Below are 20,348 nucleotides of genomic sequence, written 5' to 3'. Positions count from 1 at the left end.
GATCTTGAGGTGGCACTATTCCCAATTTTCTAAGAAAGTGCCAGATTCATTTCCAAAGTGGTTGTACAAGTTTACATTCCACCAGCAGTGGAGGAGGGTTCCCCTTTCTCCACATCCTCTTCAGCATGTATTGTCACTTGAGTTTCTTATCTTAGCCATTCTGATGTGTGTAAGATGGTAGTTTTGATTTGCATTTCCCTGATGACTAAGGACATTGAGCATTTCTTTTAGTGTTTCTCTGCTATTCGATATTCATCAATTGAGAATTCTGTTTAGCTCTGAACCACAATTTTTAATAATTTATTTTTTTATTATATGTACATTGGTGTTCTGTCTGAATGTATGTCTGTGAGGGTATCAGATCTCCTGGAACTGGAATTACAGACACCATATAAACAAATTGAAAGGGGGAAAAAAATCACATGATCTCTCCAAGACTATAAACATGAATTGTGTTGGATTTTGTCAAATGCTTTTTCAGCATCTAAGGAGATGATCATGTGATTTTTTTTTCTTTCATTTTTTTATATGGTAGATTACATTGATGGATTTCTGTATATTGAGCCACCCCTACTTGGTCATAATGAATGATATCTTTGATGTATTCTTTGATTCAGTTTGTCAGTATTTTGTTGAGTATTTTTCTGTCAATGTTCATAAGGGAGCTTGAACTGAAATTCTCTTTGTTGTGTCTTTGTGAGGTTTAGGAATCAAGGTAACTGTGGCTTCATAGAATGAGTTTAGTAATATTCCTTCTGTTTCTATTTTTTGGAATACTTTGAAGAGTATTGATGTTAGCTCTTCTTTGAAGGTCTGGTAGAATTCTGTGCTGAAACCATCTGACCCTGGGCTTTTCTTTGGATGGGAGACTTTTGATGACAGCTTCTATTTCCTTAGTGGATATAGGACTATTTAATTTATTTAACTGGTCTTGATTCAGTGTTGGTAAGTAGAAATCACTATGAGAAGTGCTTGTCTCAGCTTGACCTTAGTATAAAGATCTAGGATATCTTCTTGAAAAGGAGATAAGGAAAATTCTGATCATCAGTATTTGTTCACTTTCTAAGTTGTACACACACATACATCCACCACATGTGCACATACACACTACATAAATACACCAAATACAATACGTACATACATACACACAACACAACACATACACACATACCACTTGTGTACACATACATACAAATTACACAACATATACACACATACCATGCACGTACACACACACACACACAAACACACACACATGCCTGCAAGCCTGGAGCTGAAACAATACTAACTGAAAACAAACTGATAAAGTGAAAATTGCTCAAAGAATGCCTTGGATTTGCCACAACACCTAGGAACCAAATGAAAATTGTAAATGCCCATAGGCCTTCAATGGTCCATCTTCAAGGTGGTCCATTTTTAAGAACCACAAAGTAGGCCAGGATCTGTAGTAAATATAAACTACTACATAAGGTCCTCAGCAGGGCAATCTCAATTCTACAGCATCCTGATTAGAAACATAAACCCTCAAATCAGACAAACTTCTTGATCATGCCAGCTAGTTGAGTGACCCTGGAAAATCACAAGGCTGCTATTATCATATACAGCTGAAAATGCCCACTATTAGAGCTGTTCTGAGCAACTGGTATATAAAAAAATACTCAAAAATAAAAAAATGTAAATAAATAAAAATAAATTAAAAAATTGTCCATTTCATTTAGATTTTCATATTTTGTGGCATATAGGCTTTTGAAGTAAGACCTAATGATTGCTTGGATTTCCTCAGTGTCTGTTGTTATGTCTCCCTTTTCATTTTTGATTTTGTTGATTTGGATAATGTCTCTCTACCTTTTAGTTAGTTTGGCTAAGGGCTTATCTATCTTCTTGATTTTCTCAAAGAACCAGCTTTTGGTTTCATTGATTCTTTGAATTGTTTTCTTTGTGAAACTGAATTTTTAAAGCACTTTGCTGAAAATGGTTGATTTAGTCTTGTTGAGGAGAAGAAATGGTTCCTTCAGTTTAAAATTAGGCAGAATCATGGTAATCTCTGAAAGTATGCTTCTGATTGGGGTGACTGCATGTCAGTGGTGATTAGTTTTATTTATAAAGAGAATTTAGCTTTCCTAATCCTCTGTTAGACTTTACCTATTTTCCCCTGGCACTTACCAACTAAATTAGAAATATGAAAGTGGGAGAAAAGCGTAGAGTGCTGCTATTGTTTTATTTCTGTGAAAACCAAACAAAAAACGTATTAGAATATGTTAATTCTTGATTCTCAATCTTAGGTATTTTTGATGTTTTATACTCTTCTCTTCATGCTGTCTATCTTTATCATCTTAGTTTCCCAGGAACCAGGAGGTACAGGCTGCATACAAAGGTTTAAGGAGGGGGGAGGGGTGTAGTAAAATGGTATGGTGTGTTGTGTGTGTGTGTGTGTGTGTGCGCGCGCACACATGCTAAGAATATTTTCATTTATAATAAATGTTATAGACAGTGCATTTGAACCTTACTTTGTCTTCCCTGACTCCTCCAGTGTTGCCAATTTTCTCCTCATTGCCAATTGATTTGAAATTCAGATTATCTGGAGCTTAAATATTATTCATTCTATAATGTAAATTATATAATTAAATCATCCGATCCCAATCCTAGCTTAATAATCTTTCAGCAAGTGTAAGTAGATATTTTCATTTTGAGAACAGTTTGTAGAGAATGAGACAGAAAAGCTGGATTTCACAAAAGCTGCTAAATAACAGGAGACCATGAAATGAGAAGGAGGGAGATAGTTATAAAGGCTGTTGGTAAAGCATCCTTGTATTTGTAAGAAGTCAAGGAAGAAATGGTAGGCTTTGATATGGGTTTCTAACAGGAACAGTGTAAGAACTTGTAAATTGGTGCTGGTCTTTCTAGATCAGTGGTTCTCAACATGTGGCTCACCTAAGACCATCAGAAAACACAGATATTTACATTATCATTCAAACCAGTAGAAAAGTAATAGTTATGCAGTAGCAACAAAAATAATTATATGGTTGCGCATCATCATAACATGAGGAACGGCATTAAAAGGTAACAGTGTTAGGACGGGCATCCTGTCATCTTTTCAGCTAATGTTTTACTCCTGAACAAAGACAGAGAAGGAATTGGAGGAGACTTCCCCTTCTTCTACTCTATGTAGTTAACTGTTTGTTATCCATAAAATGATCCTATTCTGTGGTAATTTACAGCTATATTTACTACCTTGACGATGCCACCCCAATATGCTCATGGGAAATGGCATATAAGGACAAAGTAGCTTTCTAAAAACCTGGAAGAGGGCTCTCTCCAACAACCAAACTCTACATAACCTGGATCATGGGGTTTGTAGCTCCTAATCTATAAGAACAGTTTCTTTGGGCAATTATAGATAATTATTGATATGATCTTTAACGATACACCAATTATCATTGCAGCCCTGGTGACTAATTCACCATGTAATGATATTGGGCCTGTTTTGTGCTCATGAAACCTACAATTTATATGGCTTGGGAAGGAAACAAACAATTCCTTTTCCTTGAAATCGGAAGAGAAATGTCTTAACTTGGTGGTGGAAAGAAGGCACCATCATTTTTGTTTTTATGTAAGCTTTCTAGATCCCAGAGTTTAGGTGCATGGTATGAGGCACATAATTAAATTTTTGAACTAAGTTGCTGATGTGGCCAGGTACACTTGACAATCATTATTTGGTGGTGTCAGAAACAAACTAAGATACAAGGCTTCTCACTTTTTGTTTTAATCTAACCTTAAATTAATCTTGTTGAGTGCCAGTAGCAAGTAGGAATGCTTTATATCATGTGTTGTTACTGCCTGTAAGCTTCATTCTAAACAAGAGAACTGAGAGCTCAACATGGACTGCATATTTTTAACTTCTCATTTTCTGTTGTTTCAGAAGGAGAGGTAGGCTTTGAGCTACACTATTGTTAAGTAAATACATCTTTCTCATTGTCTCAAGTAATCGTACTCCAGTCCAACAAACACATTTCTGATGTATTGTGGCTTAAATCAATAGAGCATTTCAGAAGAGGATGTTGGAATTGGCATAAAATTTGTACTAAGAGAATCCTGTGCAGATTTATATTGCTCTTTGTATCATTATTGTTCCATAATAGCTACATTGCAGAGGGCCACTTCTGACCTGATAGTACTGGATGCCAGTTGGCAAGAGGATTCACCTAGATTAGGTGGTTTCTTCCTTTTTCTATGTACAGGCTTGGGAAAAATGGGCTTTACTTTCCTTCAAAGATTTTTCAGAACATACTGGTACGAAATGTTCAGAAGTAGGATAATTCCTTTAAAGGCTGCATCTGATTATCCTTAGATAAATATTTCCCTTAATATTTTAGCTCATTTTGAGTCTTTTTGTAGCTTGTAGTATTTTTTTGAATGTATGTAGGTGGCCTTAAACCATATGGCATAAAGCATTTTCCAAAAATATTCAATCTCTGTCTTACTATGAACTTTTTTCCTTATTTCCTTGTTATTTGAATAGCTCCTCTCAGCAGAGGCTTTTTCCCTTTGATCTGATTCTGCTTATGTTGATGGCTTAGCTTACATACTTTGGTGAACTCATGCATGTTTTGATATTATACTCAAGAATGAAATCTCCAGTTCTTTCCCTCTGTTTGGTGTGAAAACATGTTGTTGATATTTTTAGATAATCCTGTAGGCATTGTAGCCATTGGCCTGTACAGAGTCATTGTTATGTCAATGATGCTATCTTTTGGGCTCCATGGTTTGTTTTGTATCAATCTATTTTAAAATGCTTATCTGCCTCGATTATTTTTTCCCATTAAAGATGATTTTAGACACCTTATTTTTAAGTCTGTGAACACTTTTTTCAAGATAAAGGGTACTGGATGTGCATTTGTAAGTGATAAATCAGAGACCCAGACGTTTAAGGAAAGGTTTTTGTTTGTTTCTTTGTTTGTTTATTTTTTGTCTACTAAAAGTCTGAATTCTTATATCTTCAAACATCTATCTTTAACTTAGTAGGGTTCACATTCCCTATCATTTTTGACAGATACTTTACTGCAGTCTTAACTCACAAAGTAGATATTGCCTAGGGCAGGTAAGAAATAAGAAATAACAGATAATTTACCTGTTATGAGGACTCTTAACAACATATACTCAATAATGCCAAAAATTCAAAGAATTCTCAATCTGGAAGAGACCACAGCAAGTTCTAAAGGCTGGTGTCAGACTACCAATCTCCTGTGCAATTTTACATCCCCATGTTTTGAGTATCCTTTGCTTCCCAGGATGTCTTGCAAAAATGCAATCTTGTAGCACCCTTAGCCATATATTAACAATTTCCCAAAGAGTGAGCATAGCATTATAAGATACCACATGTAATTTTGCCTACCATGTGGTTGAATTCCTTCTATTATATTTCATAGTTTAATATGTAGTGTTCAGTATGTGTAGTTCTTCTATTTACCTTTATATTTTAAATATTGCCTGAAGAAGATGTGATTATAATAAAAATGACATATGTATGTATTCTAGTGGGATAAATAATTGAAGGTATATCACTTTTAAATGCTTTCCATTTAATGTGTTTTGGAAGAAACAAATTTACTGTCACTTTTTGGTTTCTTAAATCACTGGTGATAAGAATATACAATGTAGGTAGGTCTTTATTGTTGAAGAGTCAACAAGGTACATTGAAAACATGGCTTTATATGTATTACAGGATCTGAAGCTGTCAAAGCTGTCAGGACCTTTCTTATGTAGGGATGTTGTCTATTCAATGTGACGAGAGAAGATGGATGATCTTGTTGTATAGGAGTGGATGCCGATATGGACTACACCAAGTTGGAAAATAGAAGAATAAAGAGGTTAAATTTATATTAAAGAATTCATAATCATCTAGGCGCAGTGGTGCAAACCTGTAATCCCAGCACTTGGGAAAGCAGAGGCAGGCATATGTCTGTGAGTTTGAGCCCAGCCTGTTCTTCAAAGCAAGTCCAGGACATTCAAGGCTACACAGAGGAATCCTGTCTAGAAAAACAAAAACAAAAACAAAAAATGTATAAATCTTATGATACTAGTGTTTTTCTGAGTAATTAGAAAGTTGGTGATAGTGTAACCCCATCTAATTCTTGTCTTCTTATACGCTGCAAATCAAAAGAATTTAGAAGAAAATTTTCAAATGTTTGATTATATTTAGCACAGAACATCTAGAAAACAGATTATTTGGGCTGTCATTTTTGTTTTGTTTTGTTTTGTTTCCTTTATTATCTTTAGTGTAGGTCATCCAGTGACTGAATGCCACCTTTGCCTAGATACTGCTGTAATATTTTTAGTACTATTGAACACTGTGTTTGTGGAGAAAGGAACTTTTCATAGTGAGGCCTAGTTTGTCTGGTGGTGTTTTCTTTGGGACTCAGTCTGCCATTGTGTCTATCAGTCAAAACTTGTAATAGTTTAATTGTTTGAGGTGGATGATTAACCTGCATTAACTGACTGTCTTGTCTCCCAAATTTTTATTGACTTTTTTTAATGAATTTCACATCATGCACCCCATTCCTTTGTTTCAACCCTCCACCCTAGCAACCTTCCCCACAAAAGAAAACACCACAAAAATAGAAAAACAATCAAATCACACTGTGGAAGCTGCAGTGTATCCCACAGTATACCTTTTTATCCACACTTCTTTACTTGCAACTGTTCATTGCAGTGAGTCATTGGTCTGGTTTGTGGATTCTGGCTTTGCTACATTTTCTTTCTTTTTAAATTTTTTTACATTTTATTAATTACACTTTATTCACTTTGTATCCCCCCATAAGCCTCTCCCTCCTCCCCTGCTGATCCCACCCTCCCTCCCCCTTCTTCACCGATGCCGCTCCCCAAGTCCACTGATAGGGGAGGTCCTCCTCTCTTTCCTTCTGATCTTAGTCTATCAGATCTCATCAGGAGTGGCTGCATTGTCATCTTCTGTGGCCTGGTAAGGCTGCTCCCCCCTCAGGGGGAGGTGATCAAAGAGCAGGCCAATCAGATTATGTCAGAGGCAGTCCCTCTTCCTATTACTATGTAATCCACTTGGGCACTAAACTGCCAAGGGCTAAGTCTGTGCAGGGGTTCTAGGTTTTCTCCATGCATGGTACTTGGTTGGAGTATGAGTCTCTGGGAAGACCTTGTGTTCAAATTTCTGGTTCTGTTGCTCTCCTTATGAAATTCCTGTCCTCTCCAGATCTTACTATTTCCCACTTCTTCCATAGGATTCCATGCACACTGCCCAACAGTTGGCCATAAGTCTCAGTGTCTGCTTTGATAGTCTGCAGGCAAAGCCTTTTAGAGGCCCTCTGTGGCAGGTTCCCAACCTGTTTCCTGTTTTCTTCCTCCTCTGATGTCCTTCTTCTTTGCCTTTTGGGATGGGGATTGAGCATTTTAGTCAGGGTCCTCTCTCTTGATTAGTTTCTTTAGATGGCTTTGCTATATTTTCAATACTGGATTTTTACCAGAACTGCTACCAGAACTGCTCCCAAATATCCTGTTGCCCTGTGTCATGAAGATACTGAAGCTTTCTTTTTGTTTTTGTTTTTGTTTGTTTGGTTAGTTTTTCAAGACATGGTTTCTCTGCATAGCCTTGGCTGCCCTGGAACTTGCTCTGTAGACAAGCTGACCTCAAACTCACAGAGATCTGCCTGTTTCTGCCTCCTAAGGCCTGGGATTAAAGGTGTGTGCCACCACTGCCTGGCCTCATAAGAACATTTTTCTAGTAATAAACTATAGAAATGATCTTTAAAGATCATTTAAAGAGAAAATGTTCTTTAACTCACTAATGAATAATGAGAAATAGATCAAATATGATATATTTCCCCCACGTTTAAATATTTTAGAAATCAGAATGTTATACCACTATTACTGTGAATATTCATAGTAATAAAGACCACCTTACCTGTGCTGTATTTAAATTTTTGCAAAATGTCCTAAAGTGTACAAATTGTATAAAGATATTTCTATCTTGAACATAATTGTTTTCAGACGTAATCATTAGTTGAAACTGCCATTGGTTTCCTGCAGAACCCAATTGTTTACCATACTCATCAACATTTTGTCTACCACGTATTATATAAAACCTTTTGTGTAAAAATTAAAATTTCTGGTTTAAGGGTATTTGCTGGTTAATGTTTGCAGCCACATTTCACCTGTTGGACTATCCTGATTTTCCTGGGACAAACTGAAGCCCCATCATGCCCGATGAAATGTTTTTCTATCTCTACAGGTTAATTTATGGCATTTTGGGCATGGTATATAGTACTTGTTTTCATCTGCCTCATGTTAGTTAGCTGGGAATGTGTCTGCCTTTGTGCTGCCTTCCTGCAAACCAGTGACTGCCTTTTAATCTTTTGTAGCCCCTGTATTTTCAGAAAAGGTATTTGATGAAGTTGTTGATTACCTGCTCCAAATTTTCTAAGTCAGAATTACAAATCAGTCAATGATCCCAAGTTTAAATGGGGAATCCTGCAGACATCTGTGATGATGTAAAGCTCTATATTCAACATTACCAACGTTTGAGAATATATTTTACTATGTTTGGTCTGTTTGCAGGAACTTAATATCAGTCACCAAGAACTGTTGATGAGGATTATCATTCATACTTTGTTAAAATATTCATTTTGGTACCTAGCATACAAAGACACTCAACACAGTTCACAAAGCAATCTATAACTAAGCTAAAGCTTGAGCCGCTTGAGGGCTTGGCTTTTGATTTTTATGTCTTAGGCACCTAACCTAGCATATGGCAAATATTCAGTAAATGCTGCCTTTATTGAATTGACTGATTTACCCTGTTTTATGTTCCATTACAGCCCACTGTTTGTAACATGGAAGATTGGTCGAGACAAAAGATTGCGTGGATGCATAGGGACTTTTTCTGCCATGAATTTGCATTCAGGACTCAGGGAGTACACACTTACCAGGTGAAGAGCAATTTTGTTTCCTTTACTTCTCCTTACAAAAAAAAAAAAAAAAAAAAACAAACAAACAAACAAAAAAAAAAAAACTGCCCTATGATACTTGAACGTAATACACTTACCTCCTCTTAATTTATTAGAGTTTTGACATTCCTCTCTCATTTCTTGTTAGATTTTCCCTTTTTGGTATCCAGATACCTTCTCTTATAAAGTATTATTGCTATGTATTATTATATAAAAAATGCTGTGGTGACATTTATCTTGACATTCGTTTTTAAAATATTTTCTTTCTAGTGAGTGGCTTACTATGTATAATTTGAAAAGGAATGATTAAATGTCCATAACTTACCAAAAGTATTATTTCTACCTTAACAGTCTTTATTTGTTCCATGTTTAGACCTTTTAAGGATACTTGTTTTTTCTTCATTTTACACATTTTGCTATACTTTTATGCACTTTACTACTTCGAAAGAAATCCTATGAAGAAAGTGATGTCATAGCCTGGCAGCATAATCATTTCATATTCACACTTCACCCTCAACTTAATTGTAGCTTGCTTATTTTGTTTCCCCTAACACAATGAGAAAGTTAACAAGTGCCCCATTACACTCTTTCTTTCTTTTTTATCTTGTCTTCCTCCAACTACTCGCACACCCCCTCCCCCTTTATTTTCCCTGACACTGGTTATCTATTAAAGGGCTCATTATTGGAGAAGAATCATTGCCCCTCTTTTATCATTAGTTGCCTGTAGCTTTTCATCTAGGAGTGGCCCTTTGTGAAAACTTCCCCAAGCACCTTGGTGTGTCAGCTGGTGTTGTGATTGTGCAAGTCCTGACCTTAATGTTAATATTTCACAGGTGAGCCTTGCCTGTTGTGTTTTGAAGAAACTGTCTAGCAGGGATCACCTTTGATCTCTGGCTATTGCAATCTTTCTTTCCTCTTTTTCCGTAGTTTTCTATAATTTTTTTTGTGTGTAGGGAATGTTTTATATATGTATCAACTTTTTAAGACTTTGCCTTTAATTTCTAGACACACAGAAAGCTATCTGTCACACCATCTGATTTTTAAGAGAACAACTTCTAGCAAGTTTTGTTCCAAAATTATTTCAGAAGAAGAGAATGTTTTAAATAATGAGCTGTTAGTAAAGGTGTTTCATGGTTTTGTTCATGTTTTAGTGTGTCTAACAGTATATGCAATAATCCACACAGAACTGGTACAAAAAGAAATTGGTCCTTGCTAACTATTGATACTTGAGGCAAATTGTATGACTTCCATAGGTAAACTAATAATTCTAGTATTTTCTTCTATGCATTCAATATTGGTGTTGGGAGAACATTAGTAGAATGAAATAATCAATTACATTTTACTACAGGATTAATATGAAAATTTATTATCTTACTGTAGAATTATGTAAATTCTGACCTATAATTGAAAAAAACGGTAAGATTAATATTCTCATGTTTTAAGGTATGCAGTAGCTCATGGCCACAAGTTTTTCTGAATCACAAGAAAAAAGATATAATAGTTTGGAAGGGTACATTTATTTTCTCTTCCCAACTATTAGAAACAGTGTATTTGGACTTGATTAAACAGCACAAAACTGAGAGATCAAATATCTATATGTCCGTCCATCTGTCTGTCTGTCTGCATATCTATCTATCTATCTATCTATCTATCTATCTATCTATCTATCTATCTATCTATCTAATCTATCTATCTCATCTTCTGGAGAGAAGTCAAGCTCACTAACTTGAATAAATGCTACCCTTGGACTTCTGTTTAAACATGAAATAAGATAGATTCATTTGGGTACTTAATCAAATTCTTTAAGTGAGTACTTTTTGGAGAAACAGATATGTATGAAATTGCGTGTTTACTGAATATAATGGATGATTTATTATACATTTCCCAAAGTTACTGGCTCCTTGACATTTCCTGAGAAAGAGTTCTGTAGCCAGATGAACTTGAGAAACATTAACACCAGTTGATAAATGTAAAAAGCTCTCTTTCATTGCAGCAAGTTTCAGACCCTTGTGTAAGTATTATTATAAATCTAGAAAACTATATAATGCAGCATTTTCTAGACTATAGTTTATTTGACTACAGACCCCTTTTATCCTTCTACTCCAATGTCTTTTGCAACTAGGATTCCAAGGAACTTTGTAAACACAAGCCTGTTAAGAAATTTTACAAATGCTATAAATTGTATGTTAGGTTTACACACATGCAACTTATTGTATAGTTTCTTTGTACTTTCAAGTAAAACTATGGGGAAAAAATCCATTATGAAGTATGCCATACTTTACAAATATTTGGTGGCAGTGGTAACTGGTAATAACTTCATTTTGTTTAGAGAAGTTATTTTGACTAGGAGATGAGAATATCCACCTTTTTTTTTTTGAGCTTTTGGGTGTTTTTCCCCTCAACAATAATGTGAACTGAGTGATTTTTTTTTTTTTTACACAATTGAAATGTGCCTGTATTTGTGTACCTTTTTTTACACTCACCACATTGTGGTTTGTGATTGGGAACTTCCTTTTAATTTTCTACCTTTTCCTTGTATTTCTGTACAGCTTCCTTAAATTGTATATAGTACATTAAGTAGGAATGCATGGATATATACATATTTTGTGTTTTGTATGTATTACCCATGTACATCTGGTTTGCTTGCCATAATTGTATCAATACAATCTAACATATTTGGAAGACATAAAAAGAAATCTTAAATTAATTCATTTTAGAATTACAAGCTGTATGGAGTCATTTTGTAGAAATTTTAATGTAATAATGCTTTTCAATCCCCAAAATGTGCTTACATACCTCTACTTCTGTGTGTGTTTGTTTGTTTTTTTATGTGTCTAGAGAAACGTATTTTGAATTAGTTTTTAAAGGCAAATAATTTTTGATTAAAGTTGTTATTTGACAGTCTTATATAATGCATCCTGAATATACTCACCCCACGTTCTTTCATCTCCTCATCACTGTCAACTCCCACCATCCCTATAAGTCCCTTTCTCACATCCTCATCTCCGTTTTGTTTATGACCCACTGAATTTAGGTTGTTGGTATGGCTATGAGTCTGGAAATATGTATTGTAGATTGGTGGTTTCAGCAGTGGGTACACAACAGAAGACAATGACTCCCCCTCCCCTAGCATTTATTCTCGAGTAGTAGTAGTTCACCAGTGAGGTGCTGGAGCCCCATGACCCCTTCTCTCATCCTCAGCTTACTCAAACAGATATATTAGGCTGCTGTAAGGACCTTTATACATTGTTTGTTATGACTCTGAGTTATTAATATCTTCATTTTTACAGCGAGGAAATGGAGATTGAAAAATTTAACTAATTTACTCAGTCTTGTATCTGGTTAGTAAGTGGTAGAACTCAAATTCAGATTCAGGCCATGGATTCAAAGAACATACTTTACACTGTAACATATACACAGAATTCTCTGTCATATGTTCTCTTAGTGGAAACTTTATTAAGTTAGATTAAAATAAGACCTTGGAAATAAAAGTTATTATTCTGGTTTTATTTGTAACATCATCATGAAAATAATGAACTAAGAAGATTACTATGAACTTAATAAGTCAGTGAACAATACATTTTTGAAGATTCTAGTGAAGAGTTATGAATAAAGTTTACTTGAATTGTTACTGTAAAAATGCTTATATAAAAATAATACTTTAAGATAGGAAATTATAATTTTTGGGAATATAGCCTAGACTTCAAGAATAATTCAGTATTTCTAAACATATCAAGTAGTGATTAATTTTGGAGTCTAGTCTTCCTATTATAAAGTCCACAACTCACAAATGAACATAGAGGATCAGATGAACTTAGGAACTTGGGGAGGTGTTAGCAAGGGAGTAAATAGAGTGATAGAATCAACCACATTTTAGTGATGGGTTAAAAATAGAATATCTAGTTATTTGTTGTCTTCATCTGTGATTGTGTAGACATTCCACTTTTTAGAATGCTGCTTACTTATACGACTCTTTTTTTATTATTTCATGAGTTTTAGTATTTATTTATTTTTAATTAAATTTTTATATTTTCATATTAGTAACAGTTTATTAACTTTGTATCCCAGCTGTATCCTGCTCCCTCATTCCCTCCCAATTCCACCCTCCCTCCCTCATCTTCTCCCTATCCCTTTCCAAGTCCACTGATAGGGGAGGACCTCCTCCCTTTTCATCTGACCTTAACTTACACCACTAAAATTATATTTTATCATTTTGAAATGTGAACTTCTGTGATCTTAAATACATTCATGTTGTTGTATCTCAAGAACTTTTTTAATCTTCCCCAACTGGAATTCTTTACCCATCAGAAGATCATCCCATTCATTCCTTCTAATCTATAGCAAACACTTTTCTACTTATTTTCTGTATGAAGTGACTACTCAATGTCCCTATTTCTCATCACATGGCTGGCTTATTTGACTAAGCATAATGTCTTCATGGATTATTTGTGAGCTAGTATATGGCATTTTTTTTTCCCCTTTTAAAGCCGAAAAACATTCCCGATTAAGTGTCGATATCTATGATGTTTTTTGTTTCCATTTGTTCATCTGTGTACCCTTGATTAGTGTATATCCTTTGGCCATTCTGAATAATGCTGCAATGAAAACAGATATTCAGAGTCAACAAGATGACAGTAACCAATGTGCATTGTATCTTAGGGGCACAGGATCCAAAACTCCGAAACTGGTGAGTGGAGGGGCGGCTGAAGCCAGAACATTGACATTTAGGGTTCATGGGTTAGAGCAGACAACCAGTGAGCTGGGAAAGTTTGGATCCAGGTCACCGTTGGAAGTCTGCAGGATCTGAGAGTGGCAAACATTTGACCATCTGCACTTTCCAGTTAACATGGCAGCAGCTGTCATTGCCCAAAACTCAAGCCTCCCTGCTCTGTGACTGAGACTGCAGAGGCTGCATCGGTACTGGCCTCCCTGTCTGGAGGCAGCAGCAAAACAGTGGACACCACTGACTGAACTCCTACACTTTTATTTGCCCCTGTAGGCCCAAATCTGAGAGTAGAGAATGGGGAGGGGGACGACAACCCTATATTCCCCTGTGCCAGCGAGTGGGTGAGCCTTCAAGTGAGTGCTTACAGAGCCACAGTTCTGGGGTCCCTCTACACTAGGGCCCAGACATTGGATCCCTCCAACCCACACACCTGCTGTGGGTAACATAGGGATCCCTGAGACAGCATTCTCAACATTGAAGCCCCTGTTCTGTGGGTCTCTCACTGGAGTCCAGCCAAAGAATTCCTAGAAAATTCCTTGAGCAGCTCAGGCAGATTTGAGCACTTGGAGCACAATATCTAAAGGCCTGTGGACCACTGAGCCATTTAGGGCACCTGCACATGTGCACTGTGCCTGAAGACTGGACCAGCACCCTAACCTACACATACATGCCACCCTTCCAGGCATCTACATGCATTAGCACCCAGTCCTTCAAGGCACACTTCCACGCACATTCCTGTGCTTGCACACATGCACCTGCGGCCTTCCTTACTTAGCCACAACTGAAATACCAACATCAACTCTCAAACCTATGGACCTCTCTCATCCTCCTGAAGAACACTTCAGACTCCATAGACAGATGGACCCAGTCTGCAGTATAGGCTCCAGGAACAAACAGTGAAGGTTACTGATAAGCAGATGACTAGAGGCCAATGAAAATCAGGACATTATGGCTTCACTAGCAACACCAAAAATCAATGGCTATTTATGTTTTTGGAAACACAGGAAAATGATCTCAAGTCTATGCTTATCCAGTTATTAGAGGCACATAAAGAGGAAACAAACAAAGCTCAACAACAACAGAAATAACAAAAGTCTACATGCAAATGGAAAATAAACAACTCTATACACAATGACAGCTTGGTCAGGGAAGAAATGAAAAAAGAAATTAGAATCTTCCTAAAATTCAATGAAAATGAGTGCACAACTTACCCAAACTTATAGGACACAATGAAAGCAGTGCTAAAAGGAAAGTTCATACCACAAAGTTTGAGACATCTCATACAAGAAACTTAACGGCACACCTGAAAGACCTAGGGGGAAAAAGAAGCAGACACAACCAAGAGGAGTAGACTATTGGAAAAATATCAAACTCAGAGCTGAAATCAATGAAACTAATTTGAAACTAATGAAACCAATTAGAAACTAACAATTCAAAGAAACAATAAGACCAAGAGCTAGTTCTTGGAGAAAACCAAAGAGATAGACAAAACCTTAGCGAAAATAACTAAAAGGCAGAGAGAAACTATCTAAAACAGCAAAATCATAAATGATAAGGGGATATAACAAACAGACACTGAGGAAATCAAAACAATCATTAGGTCTTATTACAAAAGCTTATATGCCACAAATATCAAAATCTAAATGAAATGGATGATTTTCTTGATAGATTCCATTTACCAAAATTAAATCAAGATCAGTTAAATAGACTAAATAGCCCTGTATCTCCTAAGGAAATAGAAACAGTCACCAAAACTCTCTCTTAAAAAAAAAAAAAAAAAAAAACAAAAAACAGGGAGAGGGAGAGTTGGTTTCAGTGCAGAATTCTACAAGTCCTGCAAGGAAGTCTGACTAAATTCTCTTCAAATTATTCTACAAAATAGAAATAGAAGGAACATTACCAAATTCATTCTATGAAGCCTTGATACTTAAACCACAAAAGTCCCAACAAAAAGATAACTTCAGACCTCTCTTATGAACATTGATGCAATAATCATCAATAAATCAGACCAAATCCAAGAACACATAAAAGATATCATCCACCATGACCAAGTGGTTCAATATACAGAAATCCATCAGTGTAGGCCACCATGAAAACAAACTGAAGGAGAAAAACCACATGATCATCTCCTTAGATGCCGAAAAAGCATTTGATAAAATCCAACACCCATTCATGTTTAAAGTCTTGGAAAGATCAGGGATATAAGGCATGTACCTACACATAGTAAAGGCAATACACAGCAGGCCTTTAGCCAACATCAAACTAAATAGAGAGAAACTGAAATCAATCCCACTGAAATCAGGGACGAGGCAAGGCTGTCCACTCTTTCCATATCTCTTAACATAGTACTTGAAGTCCAGTTGAAGGAGATCAAGGAGATAAACATTGGAAAGAAGTCAAAGTATCACTATTTGCAGATGATATGATAGTATACACGACGATCCCAAAAATTTCAACCAGAGAACTCCTTCAGCTGATAAACACCTTCAACCAAGTGGCTGGATACAGAATTAACTAAAAACAAACAAACAAACAAAAACACACACAAACACAAAAACAGAAGCCCTCCTGTATACGAAAGACAAAAGGGCTGAGAAAGAAATTAGGGAAAAAACACCCTTCACAATAGCCACTAATAACATAAAGTACCTTGGTGTAACTCTAACCAAGCAAGTGAAAGACCTGTTTGAAAGAAACTTCAAGTCTCTGAAGAAAGAAATAGAAGATATAAAAAATGGAAATATCTCCCCTGCTTATGGATCAGTAGGTTTAACTTAGTAAAAGTAGCCATCCTGCCCAAAGCAATCTACAGATTCAATGCAGTTCCCATCAAAATACCAACACAGTTGTTCACAAAATATGTAAGAATAATTCTCAACTTCATATGGAAAAACAAAAAACCCCAGAATTACTAAAACAATCCTGTACAATAACAGATCTTATGGAGGTATCTCCATCCCTGATCTCAAAAAGAGGGAGTGGTGGTGGGATTAGGAGGGGATGAGGGATGGGGCTACAGCTGGGATACAAAGTAAAGAAATTGTAATAAATAAAAAAATAAGTAAATATTTTGGAGTTTCTGTCTCCTCCAGGTCTTTCTATCTCCCTCTTCTTTCATAAAATATTTGCCAGCTCACAAAGGAAGACAATTCAGCCAGTACTAATGATTCCTGATAGGCTAGGGTCAGATAGAAGGGGAGGTAGACCTCCCTTATTAGTGGACCAGGTGAGGAGCATAGGGGGAGAAAAGGGAGGGAGGGTTGGATTGGTAGGAGACAGCCGAGATTCTAAGTGAATAAATGGTAATAAATAATAAATATAACATTTAATAAATAAATAAATAAATAATTTTAAAAACTAAGGAAACAGCTGTGCAAATACCTGAATACTCTCATAAATGATAGCTATCTCAGTCCATTAACCTTTTAAAATAGTTACGTAAAATTTACCAGGAACTTTTGAAATGAACTATCTACCCTGGATTTTGATTCATAAATTAATTTTCTAATTGAAATTTTGTCATAGTCAAAGTGTTTGCTGAAGTGAAAGCTTAATTTGTTTTAGATTGAAGGCTTTATAAATTATCTGATGACTTTCTCCCAATTATAAAAATACATAATTAGAAAGTATGAAAACTTCATAATTATTACAGTATGGAACTCTGAATAAGACAGCTTTCCCCCTCATCTAGCAGGCTCTTTTAGAGAAAAGCCAGAAAGAATATATTGAACAAGAAGCAGGATGTAGACCTTAAATCCACAGATAAGTAGTCATTAAGAAAAAGTTGGTGGTGAAATACATGAATTATTACTTTTCATTGCTTAGACTTTCAAGTAGTAGTGTTTGTCTCATTGAATAAAAATAGTTTCTAGTATTTGTGTGGATTTGTAGCTTTTTATAGAAAGGCTTATTTTAAAAACATACTTTTATGTGTCCGAGAATGAGGATGAAGGGAGGAATGCAGTCATCTCGGTCAATGAAGGTATCCTTAAGTTTTGGCATATAAATTACTCTTGAAATCTCAACTCCTATTTTTTATGTCAATTCATGACGATAGCATGTTATTTCAGAATACAGGAGTGGCTGATACTTAATAAAGACAGTGGTGTGGCCAGTCAGCACACTTATTTTCTTCTATCTCATGTATTTCATTGTACATAGATGTCTCCTCTGAGTAATGAAGTAATTATGAAGGTTATGGCATGACCTGGAGCTTGAGTTTTCACTGTGCTGTTTTTGATTTTCTCTGAGTTCTGAGAAATTAACCATGGGGGTTTACTCCCTTCTAAGAAATGGAGTAACCATATAAAAGGAAAAGAGTTTGCTTTGATTCTTAGTATTCTTTTCTTTATTCTGTGTGCACAAGTAGTGTGTGTATGTGCTGAAATGGAATAACAAGGGAAGTGAGCGAGGGATTGTACATTACAAATGTTTGCTTTCTGTTAGATTGAGATATTGAAAATTATAAACAAGCTTTGCTTTTTTTTTCTTTGAAAGGTCTTATTCATATTGGGTACTTCTGGGTGACTAGATGCATTGTAAACTGAATTTTCTTTTCTATTTGGTAACATAATCTCTCATTTTTTGTAGAGGAGTATTGTAAGCAACATAATTATGTTTTTCCACTCAGACAGAATAGACTATTTTGTGCTAATTCTTGTGATTGATTATTTTAGTAATACACATGACTCATTGTGAGTAATTAAATTAAACAAGTTCTCACTTTTTGTGGAATATTGGTCCTTACGTTAGCATCACCCAGATTGATGAAAAATCAATGAGTCACTTCTGATTGTACATTATTGTCATGACAACTTATTCTGAGATGTTGAAGACAGATTATTTTTGGTAAATTTCTATGGCAAGACTCTGGGCTCATATATGCTTTGTGGGGAAATAGGTTTATCAAAAGTACAATGTAAAACCAGTAGCCTAAACTTACCATCTATGCTTTACTGTTTGAGAAAGGGAAAATGGCCTGAGTTGTAAGACTTATATGTACTGTGATCCTTTCAACTCAGTTATCAAATGAAAACTTGTCCGATTTTATAAAGTATTTAACTTAAGGTACAATTTGGAACCTAGATTGTTAAATGCTTTTTATTCAATATTACCTTTGGAAAGCATGAGGAAGATACTTATCTGTAGAAATCTGGGATCTTCATTTTAGCTGCTGGACTAATGCACTCTATTCAGTATCCCAAGGTTGTGCTACTGTGCAGAAATGTGGCCAAAAATATTGGCTAGCATAATGTGGAAAGAGATACAAAAGAGCGCAAACCATTCAGAGTATTGTTAATGGCTCCTGATAGAGAGAATTGTCTAAATGCATCTAGCATCACCTGCTATAGAAATTAAATGCACTGAGTGTATCAGATTCTAATTCTCTATCACATCTTTCATATCTCCAGAGTCTCCACTTGGAATTCCCCAGAAGCTTTGATTAAGTGCCACAGGCACAATGCCTTAGGGCAGAAAAGCAAAAAGTGCCATCTGTAGCAAGGCAATGAGAGAAGCTGCAAATGGAGCTTTTTAAAATTTATTTATTTGTTTGTTTATTACAATTTATTCACTTTATATCCCTGCTGCAGCCCACTCCCTGGTTGTCCTTCCAGTGCCTCCCTCCCTCGCACCCTCCCTCCCCTGTCCCTCCCTCTCTCCCTCTCTCCTTCCTTCCCTCTTCGGCCCTATGTCCCTAGTCCCAGATACAGAAGGACCTCCTCCCCTTCAATCTGACCCTAACCTATCAGGTCTCATCAAGGCTGGCTACATCATCTTCCTCTGTGGCCTGGCAAAGCTGCATCCTCCAAAGGGGAAGTGATCAAAGAGCCTGCCACTGAGTTCACAGAGACATCCTTGATCTCCTTACTAGGAAACCCATTTGAAGACTGAACAGCCTGTGGGCTTCATCTGAGCAGGGAGTCTAGGTCCTCTACACGCACTGTCCTTGGTTAGAATATCAGTCTCTGCAGGGCCCCCTTGTCCCAGGTTTTTATTTATTTATTTATTTATTTATTTACTTACTTACTTACTTATTTATTTAAGCTCTATAGGCCTACTGGTGGAGCTGTTGCCCCCTCCAGGTTTTTCTAACTCTTTCTTCCATAAGGTTTCTTGCACTCTGCCCACAGTATGGCTATGAGTCTCATCAGCTGCTTCGATGGGTAGAGTCTTTCAGAGGACTCCTGTGGAAGGCTCCTGTCCTGTTACCTGTCTTCTACTTCAAATAACTATCCTGTTTGCCTTTTTGAATGAGAATTAACCATTTTCCCTAGGGTCCTCCTTGTTGTTTAGCTTCTTTAGGATTATAGATTTTTTTGATTATTATTTTTTATTTAACTTTTATTAATTACACTTTATTCATTTTGTATCCCCCCCATAGGGCCCTCCCTCCCTCCCCCTCTCTCGGTCCCACCCTCCCCCCTTTCTGCATGCATGCCCCTCCCCAAATCCACTGATAGGGGAGGTCCTCCTCTCCTTCTTTCTGATCTTAGTCTATCAGTTCTCATCAGAAGTGGCTGCATTGTCAGGGTTCTAGGTTATCTCCATGAATAGTCGTTGGTTGGAGTATGAGTCTCTGGGAAGTTCCCTGTGTTCAAATTTTCTTGTTCTGTTACTCTCTTTGTGCAGTTCCTGTCCTCTCCAGCTCT

General features: G+C 36.3%; 1 protein-coding gene across 2 annotated transcripts in view; it reads left to right on the top strand.

The window, feature by feature from the left end:
* The window catches only part of Ammecr1 (AMMECR nuclear protein 1), a 169,179-nt gene that overhangs the window by 55,147 nt on the left and 93,684 nt on the right, over positions 1–20,348 (top strand). The window contains exon 2 of one of the 2 annotated variants that reach the window (XM_060374996.1): positions 8,844–8,954. The exons of the other annotated variant lie outside the window; for it this stretch is intronic. Coding sequence (XP_060230979.1) covers positions 8,844–8,954 — 111 coding nt within the window. The remainder of the gene's footprint in view (positions 1–8,843; positions 8,955–20,348) is intronic. 2 annotated transcript variants of the gene reach the window in all.

The sequence above is a fragment of the Meriones unguiculatus genome, chromosome X (genome assembly GCF_030254825.1).
Source record: "Meriones unguiculatus strain TT.TT164.6M chromosome X, Bangor_MerUng_6.1, whole genome shotgun sequence".
Taxonomy (NCBI): Eukaryota; Metazoa; Chordata; class Mammalia; order Rodentia; family Muridae; genus Meriones; species Meriones unguiculatus.
The sequence above is the reverse complement of the archived record's forward strand: the minus strand, read 5'-3'. Positions and strand labels throughout refer to the sequence as shown.